This window comes from Esox lucius, chromosome 20 (genome assembly GCF_011004845.1).
Source record: "Esox lucius isolate fEsoLuc1 chromosome 20, fEsoLuc1.pri, whole genome shotgun sequence".
Lineage (NCBI taxonomy): Eukaryota > Metazoa > Chordata > Actinopteri > Esociformes > Esocidae > Esox > Esox lucius.
In genome coordinates this window covers 29417572-29432295 of record NC_047588.1, presented here as the reverse complement: position 1 = coordinate 29432295, position 14724 = coordinate 29417572, and the positions used below count along the sequence as shown (strand labels likewise).

Genomic DNA, 14724 nt, shown 5'->3' with positions numbered 1-14724 from the left:
TATAATATAATACTTGAAGATAAAGATTAAGAATCGTCTGAACTGCTTTTTCTGGTTCACACAGGTGTATCACTGGTTTGAATTTGTAGCACTTATGTTTTAGAAAACTCCCAGTTTCACTTCTCTATCTGACAAAGCTCTAAAGCTGTTTAAGGAAGCGCTCAACACATTCTCATCTGGTCAAAGTACCCTCCAGCTGCTGATCATACCTAAGGACACACAAATCTTAGATGGTTCCCCTTCGCAGCTTGCCCTGCCCTTCGTCTGAATATTAAGCTTCGTATTAACCTAGTGTAACCAATCCCTTCACTGCCAAGGCACGAACTGAGAACCGTAGGTGTCGAACCCCAAACCAGTCCTAAAGAGCATGTTTTATCTGTCAAACACGTCACCAAGTAACACCATAAACCATGAAATAGGGGTCATTGCACTTCATACCCGGGGATATTCGATAGCTGGATTCACAAGCCTACACATTTCATCCTATATATCATCCTATTTGTGTGTACCTTACATTTTCTTTGTTGATATTGCTGGATTCATGGTTGCATATGTATTTATGAGGACAGAAAAAAAATACTGTAAATATTGTACTGTATAGTTGCATAGAAAAGAAATAGAGCTGCTCCCAGGTGTAGGTGATGTCTTCATCTTATCAGGGTTCTTCCAACTGTAGATCAAGTAGAAACTCAGCTCAATATTCCATTGGGTTTCTCTAGTTACAATGGCTTTGAAACCACAAGGTCATCTGAAGTCCTTTAGGACACATTAAGGACATACTAGTGGGCATTGTAAACATTTCTGTCTTCCTTCCACAAGTAACGGTGTTTCCATGTGTGTATATTGTCTTAATTGGTCTTGATTATAGGGCTTAGCAAAGAAAGAAACATCAAGGCTTATTGCAATCATTTATTATGTTGTCTCGCCTTGTAAACAAAAAGGGCTCAGATTGCAGTTCGCTCTTCATAGAAGATGCTAGGTTTTCACTAAAATGTGAAAATGAAAAGTAAAACACAAAACATAACACAAACCAAATTATCTTTCCCTATAAACTGATTGTAATAAAATCTGGAGCACTAAATGTAAAAAGAACAAAGTCGTTTCCATACATCAGTGTTCCCACCCCTAATTAGTCCTGAATAACCCGCACAGAGCAGAAACATGATTTCATTTAAAGCATATTGACGTCCAAATGTCTGCGTAAAATAATACAAAAGGCTCTTCTTCATGAGTAAGTGCTTTCAGGCATAGCTAATCAACAACATCTAAAACAAGATTTCATGACCAAAAACAACATCACAATTTTGGAAAGAACCCCAGAAAATACTATTTTAAAAAACATTAATGTGTGAAAATTATCACTGAGCAAAAAAAAATCCTAATTATTTATTTTTAAAATGGTTGTTAAAATTAGCAACAATTTCAGGCTAGCTTCTTGTTTCATAACAAGACATTTACATTTGTGCGGTTGTAATACTTGTAACACACACTTCTACGATAAGTGGTTCAGTGTTCCCCTGATTTGACTTTTGCAATTGGAAAATTAATTTGCATTGAATTAATTAATATGTATGTCAAATTAAAATGTATTATTAATTAATTAAAAGGAAAACTAAATTGAATTCATTCATAATATTTTTTTATGATCCAAAAATACAATTTTTTTAATAACCTTATTAAAATACATAACCTTCACAAAAGGTCTCTGATTATTGCTTGATAGAGGCAATAGTAAAAACCCAGCTCATCTAAACAAAAAAATTATATAAAAATGTGTATAAAAATTTGCATAAAAATGATACAATTACAAGTTCAACCATGTCATTTTTTCCCTTGAAGGTTTTATATCAAAATGGATGCCAACATGTCTGAACCTCTACAAAACTAAAATATTCAACTGATAAACCTAAAGCCTAAAAAAAATCTTTACCAACTAAAACAACAACCTCTTTTCAATCAAAGCACATTTTTGGCCCTCACATAATTGGTGGAGTGCCATGTCAGGTTAAATGCTCAGCAGACAGTCTAAATACCTGCACACCCGGTCATCCGCTGTGGTTTGGGCTGTGATCGGTGGAGTGAGGTAAGGCGTGACCCTCAGTGTGTGTCCCACAATTCCTTTTGTTCGCCTTTTAACGAGTGAAGAATGGGGCACAGGGGTGCAGCAGGAAGGAGTGGGATTTGTCTATGTGCCAACCTCCTCTCCCCCACCCTCTCCCATTTCAGTCCCAATCCCAGAGGTAAACCACTAGCAACAGGTCCAGTTATACCCAGATGTGGTCATATTAGGACCACAGGTCCAGTTAATCCCAGATATGGGTCTGTTCTCCAATCCCAGTATCAGGTGTTCCAGCCCAGTTGGACCAGTTTAACCAGTATGATTCCAACCAGTAGAGGGCATAGCAGACGAGTCACATTATTCCATTTCGTAATTTCCAGTTTCAATCAAACAGCATACTGGTTTAGGCAGTTTCGTTGCTGGCTCATTTTTTCTCAACTTTTAGTCAACTTTGAATGTTCATATGTTTTATAAAAGATCGGTGACACTTTCAAGAGTAAATCAAGAGTAAAATGTTGTCTTAAAAAACAATGAAATTCCAATAGAATGACATTAACAAAATAGTCCTGTTTAAACACACTCAGCTTACAGCCAGTCAACAAACACAAAGTCTGGTCATCTCAGTAGTAACTTAACAGAACCATATCTGTTTGGTCCACTTTGGCTCGGCTGGCTCATTATGTTCAGAGGGGGAGGGAGAAGGAAAGGCAGAAAGGGAGAAAGACAGAGAGAGAAAAAGAGAAAGTGAGTGGGAGGGAAAGAAAGACTGGACACAGACATAGTCTACAGGATGGCGTGATGGACAGGATAAAAGTGTGAAATGAAGAATGAGAGCTTTGATGGCAGATTAGTGTCGGTCTGTTTCAGAGGGCGTTTTAGTCAGGAGTGAGAGATGGAAAAAGTAGAACAAGAGTGAGTGGACAAAAAAAAATTGAGAAACCAAGAAGCAATAGATTAGTGCCAGTCCAAAAATGACAGAGGTGATGTGTTGGGAGTTTGTGAGCGCCCTGGTAGAACGTAGGTTAAGGAAAAACGCTTCATGGGGCCGACCTTTACTAACAACGTCCTTAAATATCAGACCCACATGTGACGCATGAACTGCTTCGGTTATCAGTGGGGGCTTGGTCGTGTTCTCAGGCTGACAGTAAGTGGCCTTTAGACTGCAGGTCTACTTAAGTCAAGGCACCGTGTGAGGTGCTGCTCCATGGCAACAGACAGCCATACCGTGTGAGGTGCTGCTCCGTGGCAACAGACAGCCACGCCGTGTGAGGTGCTGCTCCGTGTCAACAGACAGCCACGCCGTGTGAGGTGCTGCTCCGTGGCAACAGACAGCCACGCCGTGTGAGGTGCTGCTCCGTGGCAACAGACAGCCACGCCGTGTGAGGTGCTGCTCCGTGGCAACAGACAGCCACGCCGTGTGAGGTGCTGCTCCGTGTCAACAGACAGCCACACCGTGTGAGGTGCTGCTCCGTGTCAACAGACAGCCACACCGTGTGAGGTGCTGCTTTCTATACCCATCAGTGTCCTCACTTACATACAGAGTTATTTACAAAGGAGAAATTATTGAATATAAATGTAATTTGTTGGTTTTAAAGGCATTTAAAGGGCATGTGTCTTGTCTTAAGGTAGACCCTATTGTAGGTCAGGTAGGGCCTGAAATGAAAACAAGTGTGGACAGTGTATAAAGGGGTTGAGCAGATGAGACAGGCCACTTCTACTGTCCGGAAGACACTGATGAGGTCAGCTTGCATCGAGGGATGGTCACATATAGAGAAAGTGGATGAGAGGGATGAGAAGATGGAGAGAAATGGAAGTTGCCCACACTGAACTCACACCACTGTGAGGAGCTGGGATTTCTGTAAGACAAAGAGAGAGGGGGAGTCCATTAGAAGTTTATCAATACCATCCAATTGACATCGTGTGTATGTATGTACATGCGCGCGCGCGCACGCACACACACATTGTGTGTATCTCACCTTGTTCTTGCTTCTTGGACTCTTCAGGTGCTAGGAGAGGGGAAGAGTAAAACAAAGTTTATTATACTATCATTCTTAAGTTTCTAAAAAACTACATCCTTAGCAGACTTGCATGGAACAAAAAATAAACAGACAAATGACTAAGAGAGTGTATTTAACATTACTCACAGCCAAATGCAATGAAAAATGACTACTGACTGTGCAACCCTAAATATGTCTCCAATGCAAATCTTCTTAAAGGTCGACTGAAAAAGGAGCAAAGAAAGAGAGTCGGGAGGGAGATAATGTTGAGTAGACAAGAAAAGGGAATCAGATGAGAGGGGATATCAGGAAGAAGCAAAACGTTTACAAAAAAAAAAAAGATTTCAACAAAAGTCAGAATGACAGAGCGAAACAGAGAAGAGGACAGAGGAGAGGAAATGAAAGGAAGAAGAAGTGGAAAAGACCTGTGGGAAAAACGAGGGAGAAAAGCAGGGAGGTTAGGAAAGATTTAAAGAAGGTCAAGCAAAGAGAGAGAGGGAAGAGGGAGGGGAGACAGAGGAGGGAGGGGTGTTTGTGTCTGGGTGTCATTCTCTCAGCAGGGGAGCTGACTAAAGAGAAATGATGGAGAAATGGAGGGAGAAATGGAGGGAGACGGAGGGGGGACGAGGGAGTCAGGGAGGGGCAGAATGGGTTCTGGAGGACGAAGGATGGCGGAGGGAGCAAAAGAGAGGGGAGTTTGTAAAAATATCAGAAAAGCATAAGGAGAGTAGACAAGTAAGGATACACGGTAAAGACAGAGGGCAGGGAAAAGGCGCAAAATAAAAAAGGCAAAAATGGGGATGAGGTGTTGAATTGAAGCTGTTATCAGTGCAGCGTTTTCTACAATGAAGCGCGTGTAGACGATGTCTAAGCTGTACTTTTCAAAAGATTGTCCATTGATTGAATGCGTAGCTTCGAGATTCTTTTCTTTCTGTGTTTATGTGCGCGCGTGTGTGTGTGTGTGTGTGTGAGAGAGATCGATTTAGTCCAGTGGGACTTACACGCAATAGCCTTGAGCACTTCAGACACAAAGTGAAAACACACACACACAGAGCACAGACACACAGTGAAAGCACACACACACAGTGCTGTATTGAAGACGTCTGCAGGAATACCAGATATCAATACCATCTCCAAACCACACCGACTGACTGATGAGAGACGGGGGCATAGGTGGACCCTGACTGGGGTGGACCCTGACTTAGGCCCAGTGTTTCCTGATCTGGTCACCTAACAAGGTAAAACGCTGCATTTCTTTTTAATGATTCAAATGAACCTTTCTAATCTTTTTTCAATTATTTATCCAGATTTTACTCATGGTCTTAGTTTGCATCAAAACTATCAGTAACACTCATAAGGCTGAGTTTTCTTTGTGCAGGTCTTCATCATGTAGACCTGCCCTATGTTACTGAGGGCCTAACGAAAAATTAACCAGCAGTTACAATAAAATTACCATTATTTGAAAGTTCAAATTTTATTCATTTAAAAATTCCAAATGGGCTACAAAACATTTTAAATTCAAATTGGAAAACCCCCCCCAGATATATTACTGTTCAGTTGACCATGCCAGAGAATCATGCTGAAAGGTACACCAAAGCTGTAAAATATATACGCAAACATCGCCTGTTAAATTACAGGTGTCAAGGTGCAGGCTCCTACATACAAACACACAGACACACATATGAAAGAGTCTCTGTGTCTGTCGGGACTGATGTGTTACCACGCTGACTCAGTAAAAAGGCTAGTGGAGGGTGGAGAGAGGGCCCAGAGGTTTGTGCGTGGTGGCCGGTCCGTACGACCTGCAGTTCCTGTGCATCTGATTAGTCACAACACGCACAGCGCCTGCAGCAGCACTCGGATTTGAAGGACAGAAAAATTGTGTGTTTACAAACCATGAAGCCTAAAATAAAAACAGCACTCTGCCCCTCTTTCCCATGGTTTGCGTCACATCTGAAGCGGAAGGGCGCCGCGACACTTGTCTGAAACGTTGCGTAGCAAATGCTGCTTCACCCAATAAAATGACAGCAGTAACTTTTTAATAGGGCTTGGTGAAGGTATTTGCCAATTTTATATTCTGGTGAGTCTCTAAGTCAGGGGCGTCCTTTGTAATCTAAATCCACGAGGACTACATGTTGAAAGGAGGTGGGAGGGTTAACATACCTCTCATGTTCTGAATAAATAACTATCCGAGAGTTAACGAAGCATTAAATAGCATGCTGTGACTGGGCCTCTTACTGTGTGTCTAGCAGTGTGCACTAAAACATACCGGAACAAAAAGTAACAAGCATTGTGTCCCCTGCTCCAAATCTATACATTCACAAAAATAGTTTTGTTACATCTAGTTAATAATTATAAAATTAAAAATAATAAATGAATCCAGTCCAACCTTCCATGTCAAAATCAGTAGATTAAAACAGTTGAATAAATTACGTTTTTTGTCAGGTCATTCTCCACACAATTATCACAATTTTTTTTACATTAACTCAATAGTTGACCGTAACACGATTCAGGGTAATTATAAATGATGACCATGTTTTAATTTGTAGTCAACTATTACAAACTATACTGCAGTTTCAAGTAGAACAAGGGAAGTCCTAAAAACAAATTCCAATCGTGATTAAAAAATATATAATCTGAGACACCAAATTATATTTACTTCGCAGAAATAATTACTTATGAATTTCTTATGTGTTTTGCTCTTATGCAGATTTTCGACTGACCGGTATTGATCTCCGAATGACTACATGTATGTGTTTTAAAACTGCTAACTGCTAACTGTGGTGCATTGGTCACGGCGTGCTCCACCCCAAAATGGCTGCCACGGTCGCATGCGTCTCAGGACAGCCCTGCACTGCAGAGAGAGACCCATTTTGTGTGTCTGTGTGTGCGCGCCTTCATGCATGTGTGTGTGTGTGTGTGTGTGTGTGTGTGGGTCTCCAGACAGAAAAATGCTTCACTGCAGAGAGACACCATTCCGTGACTCCACCTCTCCCACCCCATGCCGCCATTTTATAGACACAGGCACTGAAGGTAGGTAGCCATCTTCCTGAACGAAAAACATTCCAAAATCGCTCGGCGAAAAAGAGAGACATTTTTTATTACAGTAGGAAGTTGGTCCAAGTTAGTCTTTCAGTGTCGAAAGAGACCCAGATGTATTTGAGCAGTGTGTCTGGCATTGTGTTGTGTGTGTGCGTACGTGTACGGAGCGTTGGGCAAAGGGCGCAAAGGTATTTCAAATAGTGGGGGTCAGTGATGGAAGGAGATTTGGAAAGAAGTCAGAAAAAGCCTGAAGAACCAACAATCTGAGAGGGACTTCAACCTAAAATGACGGCGATGGACTGTTCACAGCAGGGGAGAGGGGAGGTAGAACAGGGGAGTGGAGAAAGAAAGGGGAAATCAATTAGAGGGAGTAGAAAGTCTATATAATGGCTTCACACAGCGGGAGAGGAAAGGAGACTGAACGAGAGAAAAGAGAGAGAAACAAGAACAGAATTAACGTTTGAAAAAGTTGTCTTCGTAGAAAGGTAGGTAGAGGAGGAGAGGGAAACATTTTGGAGGGAAAGGAGGACAGAAAGACAGGGCTGCAGGGGGAGCTGTTTCAGCGTGACACCGCTCCGGGAGACACATTTTGAGGGCTGTCTCTTGCAACACTTCTAGTACAACAATATTTTAAAAAATCACTATTTAACTGAAGAGGACAGGGAGACCATTTACACCTCCATAGAGAGGCGTGTCTGAGTCAAACCAAAAACTTTACGATTACTTTCTGTTAATTCGCAATGTCATTCAGCAATCTGCAGAGCCAAGAGAATTACATTAAAAGGGAGAAAGAAACATAAATTGACTAATTACTCCCACCACAGACCTTGGGAGATTTCTGTGCCATGTGAAACTGGGCCCAAACTGCCCTGCTTTTCACACACACGCATACACACACACACACACACACACACACACACACACACACACACACACACACACACACAGGAGATCTCTGGTTAATTTGAGAGGATAAACACACACCCTGTGACACAGGAGAGCAGAGCATGGAACCACAGGCTGCTGAGTGACCTTGGTTCAATGACAGCGTACCTGATGGACCCTGTTTCCCTGTCACCACTCTGTCCTTCATATCCCTCTCCGTGTGTGTGTGTGTGTGTGTGTGTGTGAGCTCCCAACTATAGGGAATCAACACCTCATTCTAACTTTTACAGCACAGGGTTTGGTGTAGAGAGAGAAAGTTGTAGAAGGCAGTGAATGTGAGAGAGAAAGAGAGTTTGAAGTTTAAATAAAGAGTCCTGAGACAGGACGTTGCTAAAGGACAATAGCTGCCATCGCCTAGGGGCTAGCACGCCAGCCCGTGCGTGCACACACACACACACACACACACACACACACACACAAACAAACACGTGTATGTGCCGGGCTGCCATTCTGGCTGTCAGATAAAAGGGAACCCTGAACAGGAAGGAACCAGAGAGTGTGAGGCGTTGCCGCAGGGAGCACAACAACAGCTGCACTAAACAACCACTAATGGACGGACAGAGGGAGAGAAAAACTTATTTCCATCTTCCCATCCATCTCATCCCTCTCCCCCCCTCATGTATTCTGATCCCAACACATTTACAGAACAGCCTCTGTATGACAGAGATTGAGAAGTAGAACGAAAGAAGAGAGGGAGAGTTGGTTAAAAAGTGGCCAGAGAGGAGATGGAGAGATACAGGGGAGACACAGATGAAAACTAGGGAGGACGAGAGGAGAAGAGCGGGATAATGTAGAGGGAGATTTAAAGAGGGAGGAAAGGATGGAGTAAAATACAGTGTAGTGGATAGAGCCTAGATTAGTTTTGCTCCAGTAGCGACAGATCATAAAAAGAAGGGAGGGAGGGAGGAGAGAGGAGCAGAGACAGAGAGAGGGGGAGATTAGTGCCACTTCAGGAACGACAGAAGACCAGAGAGAGAGAGCGAGAGAGAGAGAGAGAGTGTGTGAGAAAGAAAGAAAAGATGGACAGAAATGGGATCTTGAAATTTAGACCGGATTAGCTTTGGTAAAAGTGGATGAGAGAAGGGATGAAGGATGAAAGACAGAGAAAAACAGTTGGAAAATAAATGTACATTTGGTTAAGTAAAAGTGCAAAACTGCACATTTTCAATTATTTTGAAAAGCAGCAGCAATGAGAGGTAACAGGGAAAAGGTGAATACTACATTATTATTTTTTTAAACTGCTATTACAATTACGTAAATAAAACGATGAGCTGGACTCTCATTCACAACTAAAACTGCTTTTCATTATGTTATAGACTAAAATAACTCCACAGACTGCAATTTCTGTTCTCAACATCTTATTAGTGTCTGACAATAATAATCTACATTATATTAGCGGACTTGGGTGAACAAGTCACACAGTAAAATGTATCAATGCATAGTGGTCCATCCACTTTCCATTCCATCTGATATGTTTGGAAACTTGCAAATACATTTAACACGGTAAATATATGTAACTGTTGTAAGAAATATTTGCATAGGCAAAAATAACAATTGTAAAAAATATTTATATGCACCTTTTTTGTATAAGCAATGAAATGCATATTTCTCGCGCCGGTTAAAAAAAAGAAAAAGTTATTATTTAGTAACGGTTACATTTTGACAATTTTAATCAAATACTAAGCTCTTTTAAGTAATGTTCTTTCTAATAGAATATAGAATTTGAGATGATTCTTTTTACTTCAGACAGTATACAGTAGGTCAGTGCTACTACTGGTTAACGTCTGGAAGACAGGCAATCACAGAAATCCTCCTTATTCATAAAGTGGAAAATGAATATAAAATTGCGATATTACTGAAAAGCACAAAACATATTTATGCAAACTAATAAGCCCCCTTAGAATACTTTCAGAATAACCTTTATTACTGTAAGTGTATATGTGTGTAAAGAAAAATACACTGCTGCCCTATTTAATCATTGATAGGGATGCCTGTAGCACAGAAAAAATATTATTTCTACTTTTCTATAGTTCATTACAACATGCCTTGTTCTTTACAATATTTAATGTTAATGTTAAGTAAATCCAACAACACTTCCCATTGAATTGGACAGGTCCCTGCTTCGTAGTGCTTTGATCAACCTGACGCTACTATTCCTGTGCAGTAAGCAGCTTGTTTCCAGGAAGAAACTTGATCCACAGACTTCAGATCAACATCCTCATGAGGCCTGCTCAGGAGAGAACAGCTGGATGACATCATCTCAGGTATGGACCAGACACACTACACTCATAGGCACATGCTATTCAATAATAGTTAATCAGACGCATGAACCAATCACAGTTAACATGGATACAGGATTCTACAGATCAACATTATTAATAAAACTTGTTATTGAATAGCATGTCTTTGCGGCCAATCATTTTTCTGCTGGAGAGATATGGACCAATACCAATCTATTTTTGCAATTTTTTCTCTAATTATTTTGGAGGGGCATGTATAGTTCTTGTTTTGAGACCATATTAATTATTGATGAAAATTGCTACCATTAATATTTCAATGTGTATTCATGATAAACAAAATCATTTAAGTTGGTCTTGAGCTGCCAGAAACTATAGTTGCAAACACATCCAAACTGCTTGTGAAATAAATTAATAGCCTGCGATCAACAATTTTTTAGCTTATTATGATTTGTGATAGTTGATACAATAACCTAAATAAATATTTACAATGGAGCGAAAAAAAGTGAATTAAAGACATTAGAGACTGGTCTTCCCAATCTACCATTATAAAAGGTGATAGGCAGATTGACAATAGCCTATTTTTTAGCAAATACTATCTGACTTCGATCACTGGCCAATCTGTAGGTGCATCGTTAGTTAATAATGTTCCAATATTTTTCCCAGTCCCACAAAAATTCAACAAAATGTATATGCAAAGCGTTTGTAACTCCAACTTCTCTTTCAAGTCTAAGTCCTGCCATCCTCAATCATTGCCAGTGTGTGCGTGGATTTGGGCTACCCATCCCTCCAGCCCAAGCATTACCTCTACATTAGCCTACTGACATTAACCGTGTTTCAGGCAGATTTAATTGAATATGAATGGATTAACTTTTCAAAGATAGTTAAGGATTATTATCATTATCATGTTTCATAACAGATTTATTTTAACACAGAAAAGTTGGACTTTCTTGACACTGATGCTGCTTTGCCCACATTAGCTTCTGATTTAGAGCCTGAGCTTAATTACATTCACAGTTCCTACATAGCAGCATTGCTGCTCCTTGTATCTTTTATTACTTTAAATTTAGTGAGGCAATGCTAATATCCTTCACAAATAAAATACACAAATATCCTACTATAATTCTCAGCATTTCAGGCCCAATTCTCGTTCATGTGACATTTCCACCCCTCTCTTGCTCTCTCCTAACCAGGTACAGCTGTATCTCACACCTTACATGTGTCTGTCAATCAGCATGTAAATAACTAGCTAGCATTACTATTCTGTAGCAAGCCACTTTATCCACTTTGAAGTAATTAAGCTACGTGTAAAACTAAAACTATAGCAATTTCTAAAGACAAAAAATGTGTCAATAGAATATATTTACTATATAAAATAGTATTTTATGGGGAACTGATTCAGAACTTGATTTTGCTGTTGTAAGAACCAAAAAAAAATCTGTTTAGAAATGGCCATAATGCCTTAAAATTAGGGCTGCACAATTAATAGAATTTACTTCAAAATGGCAATACTGACACTTTTTTTTATATCACTTTAGATTCACTATAAGTTTGCATTATTTTCTGTTCAGTCAAATACAGTAAACAGACAAACAAGAATTATGCTGCTTTTCCATTTTGCAATGTATTTTTAAGTTTCAAACAAAAAAGTGTTTTAAGCTATATTGCATATTTCTTCCCCCATATGGGACACAATTAATGGAAAATAATACTGGTTACAATCCCTGATTGCGGGTGTAGAATGGCCTGATTTGATTCCAAGTTCTTCCAATTCTCTCTCTGTAAATCGAATGTCATGCTTATGTTCTTGCTATTGTAGTTTTTTGGTTTGCACATTCTTATTCTAGTCTGGCTGCACATTCTTCTAGACTTTCTCTATATTCAGACTCAAATATTGTTTGCACCAATTTCTTTTGCTAAAACCTCTTCTCGCAATATATTTCTAACTTCTGTTGATCCAATTTTGCTTTCAGTTCTTACTGAGTTTCAGTTGGACTTCTAAAGGAGCAAGTGTTTTATCAGCTTCTCTATCTGGCAGGATTCCCTTCTCCACCAAAGCAGCCTCAAGCAACTCTTTGATTACTGCTTGTGACTGGGCAGATAGTATTCCAGTCAAAATGCTTTGCAATTTCAATGAGATTTGCCTTGGTATATTGGACCACGATTTTCTTCTCTTCCTCAAAAGCTTTCAAGTCCATGTTTTTGTTGTTGTTGCCAAGGTTTACTGTGTGTGCTTATGCAACATTTAAAATGATTTTACAACATCTTATAACCCCCATAATGTGGTTGTCAGTGACAGAAAATACTACAAAAATTGTATTGAACAACATAAATATTTGGGGACAGTTGAGTCTCTTTGGAATTGGTAAGAGCTACTATAAAACTAATGAGAAACAACATCCCGATGAGCTCCCATTTGTTAGATGTCCTTACAACCAGCCAAAACATTGTAGGTCGAACAGGAATGGAATTGTTAAAGGAGGCATATGCACATGCCTTTCTAAAAGACTCTGATGGAGGTGTCTAATAAATGTTGTCTCCAAAAGGAAAGTGCACTGCAAAAGACCCTAATCATGTAAATTCTAAAAGACACTAATCATGACACTGATCATGAGTGCTCAGTAAATATGCCAGAGAAAATGCTAACAAAATCATTTATTCTGTTAATTAATGTAAGAAAACAACAGAAGGTGTTGCTCTTTCTCTGTTCTCCATTCTCATAAAAACACTGGCCACAGCTCTTAAATATTAGCTGTCCCAGCCAAGTGAAAGACATCTGAATTAATGAGGTGACCAGTATAGGTGAAACACATGCTGACTAATGAGAGGATTCAAACAGTGCCAACCCTAATCAGGTCACCTGCTTTAAAACACAATAATGTGAATAAGGATGTAATACAGCACACTAACTAGGGGTGTTCAAGTTAAAACAAAAAGTGGATAATTACCAGTCACAAATAACCTAGACATTTATCAACAAAACATTATTTGCATTTATAGCCTACTGTAACTACATGATACGTTATGAAAGCCAATGGAAAGATGTGTAATTTAAATAAATAAAAGTGTAAGAGACAACATTTCTGGTAGCTTTTGGAGAAGACATCCTAATTACCAAAACGTAGGTGCATTTGTTTGCCTCATCCTCATGTTTCATTGCTCAGACTAGCATGCTCACAGATGTGTTCAGTCTGTTCCTTGTAAGTTCACTGATGACAATCCCAGTTTTAATGAAGCTGCGAGACAACGGAAGCCAATAAATTGTGAGAAACAGACAGCTTCTCACAAAAGCTCACTAGACTATTTAAAATTGCAGTAGATATTACTAAGAACCTCGGCTCTAGTGGTCATACACAATAAGACCATAGTGTCTTTGGAAAGTATTCAGACCCATTGACCCCTTTTACATTTTGATGTGTTACAGAATTTATTTACACTGCTCAAAAAAAAAGAAGGGAACACGTAATCATCACAGTATAATGCCAAGTCAATGAAACTTCAGGGATATCAATCTGTCCAGTTAGGAAGCATAAACGATTGTGAATCAATGTCACCCGTTTTGTTGCAAAGGAAATGCACTGGAGAGGCAACAGCAAGACAACCCCCAAAAAGGGAATGGTTTTGCAGGTGGTGGCCACAGACAATTGCACTCTCCTTATCCTCCCTGACTCCTTATCTCCTCTAGTTTTTCATTTTGCTAGTGTCCTTGTCACTACTTGTAGCATAAGGCAATACCTGCAGCCCATTCAGGTTGCACAGGCAGTCCAACTCCTCCAGGATGGCACATCCATAATTGCAGTTGCAAGGTGGTTTGCTGTGTCTCCCAGTACAGTCTCAAGAGCATGGAGGAGATTCATGAGGAGAGCTGGACAGGGCCGTAGAAGCGCATCAACCCAGCAGCAGGACCAGTATCTGATCCTTTGTGTGAGGAGAAACAGGAGGAGAACTGCCAGAGCCCTACAAAATGACCTCCCACGGACTTCTGGTGAGTATGTTTCTGACCAAACTGTCAGAAATAGCCTCCATGAGGGTGGCATGAGGGCCCAATGTCCTCTAGTGGGACCTGTGCTCACAGCCCAGCACTGTGCAGCTCGATTGGCATTCGCCAGAGAACACCAGAATTGGCAGGTTCGCCATTGGCTTCCCATTCTCTTCACACATGAGAGCATGTTCCCACTGAGCACATGTGACAGACGTGAAAGAGTCTGGAGATGCCGTGGTGAGCGTTATGCTGTCTGCCACATCATCCAGCATGACCAGTTTGGCGGTGGGTCAGGGATGATCTGGGGTGGCATATGGAGGGTCTTTGGAGGGTCATTTGTGTCAATTTATTGAAAGTAAAAAACTGAAATACCTCATGTACATAAGTATTCAGACTGACCCTTGCTTTAGTACTTTATAGAAAAGCATTTGGCAGCGATCACAGCTAAATGGGGTTCAAGTCTCA

At 40.3% G+C, this 14724-nt stretch overlaps 1 protein-coding gene across 1 annotated transcript in view; it reads right to left on the bottom strand.

Annotated features, from left to right (window-relative positions):
• Positions 1–894: 894 nt before the first annotated feature.
• The window catches only part of si:dkey-246i14.3 (ephrin-A4), a 46000-nt gene continuing 32170 nt past the window's right edge, over positions 895–14724 (bottom strand). The window contains exons 4-5 of the mRNA XM_013139279.4: positions 4036–4065; positions 895–3915 (exon numbers count right to left, since the gene is read on the bottom strand). Of these exons, the coding sequence (XP_012994733.2) occupies positions 3821–3915; positions 4036–4065 (125 nt within the window). The 3' untranslated portion in view covers positions 895–3820. The remainder of the gene's footprint in view (positions 3916–4035; positions 4066–14724) is intronic.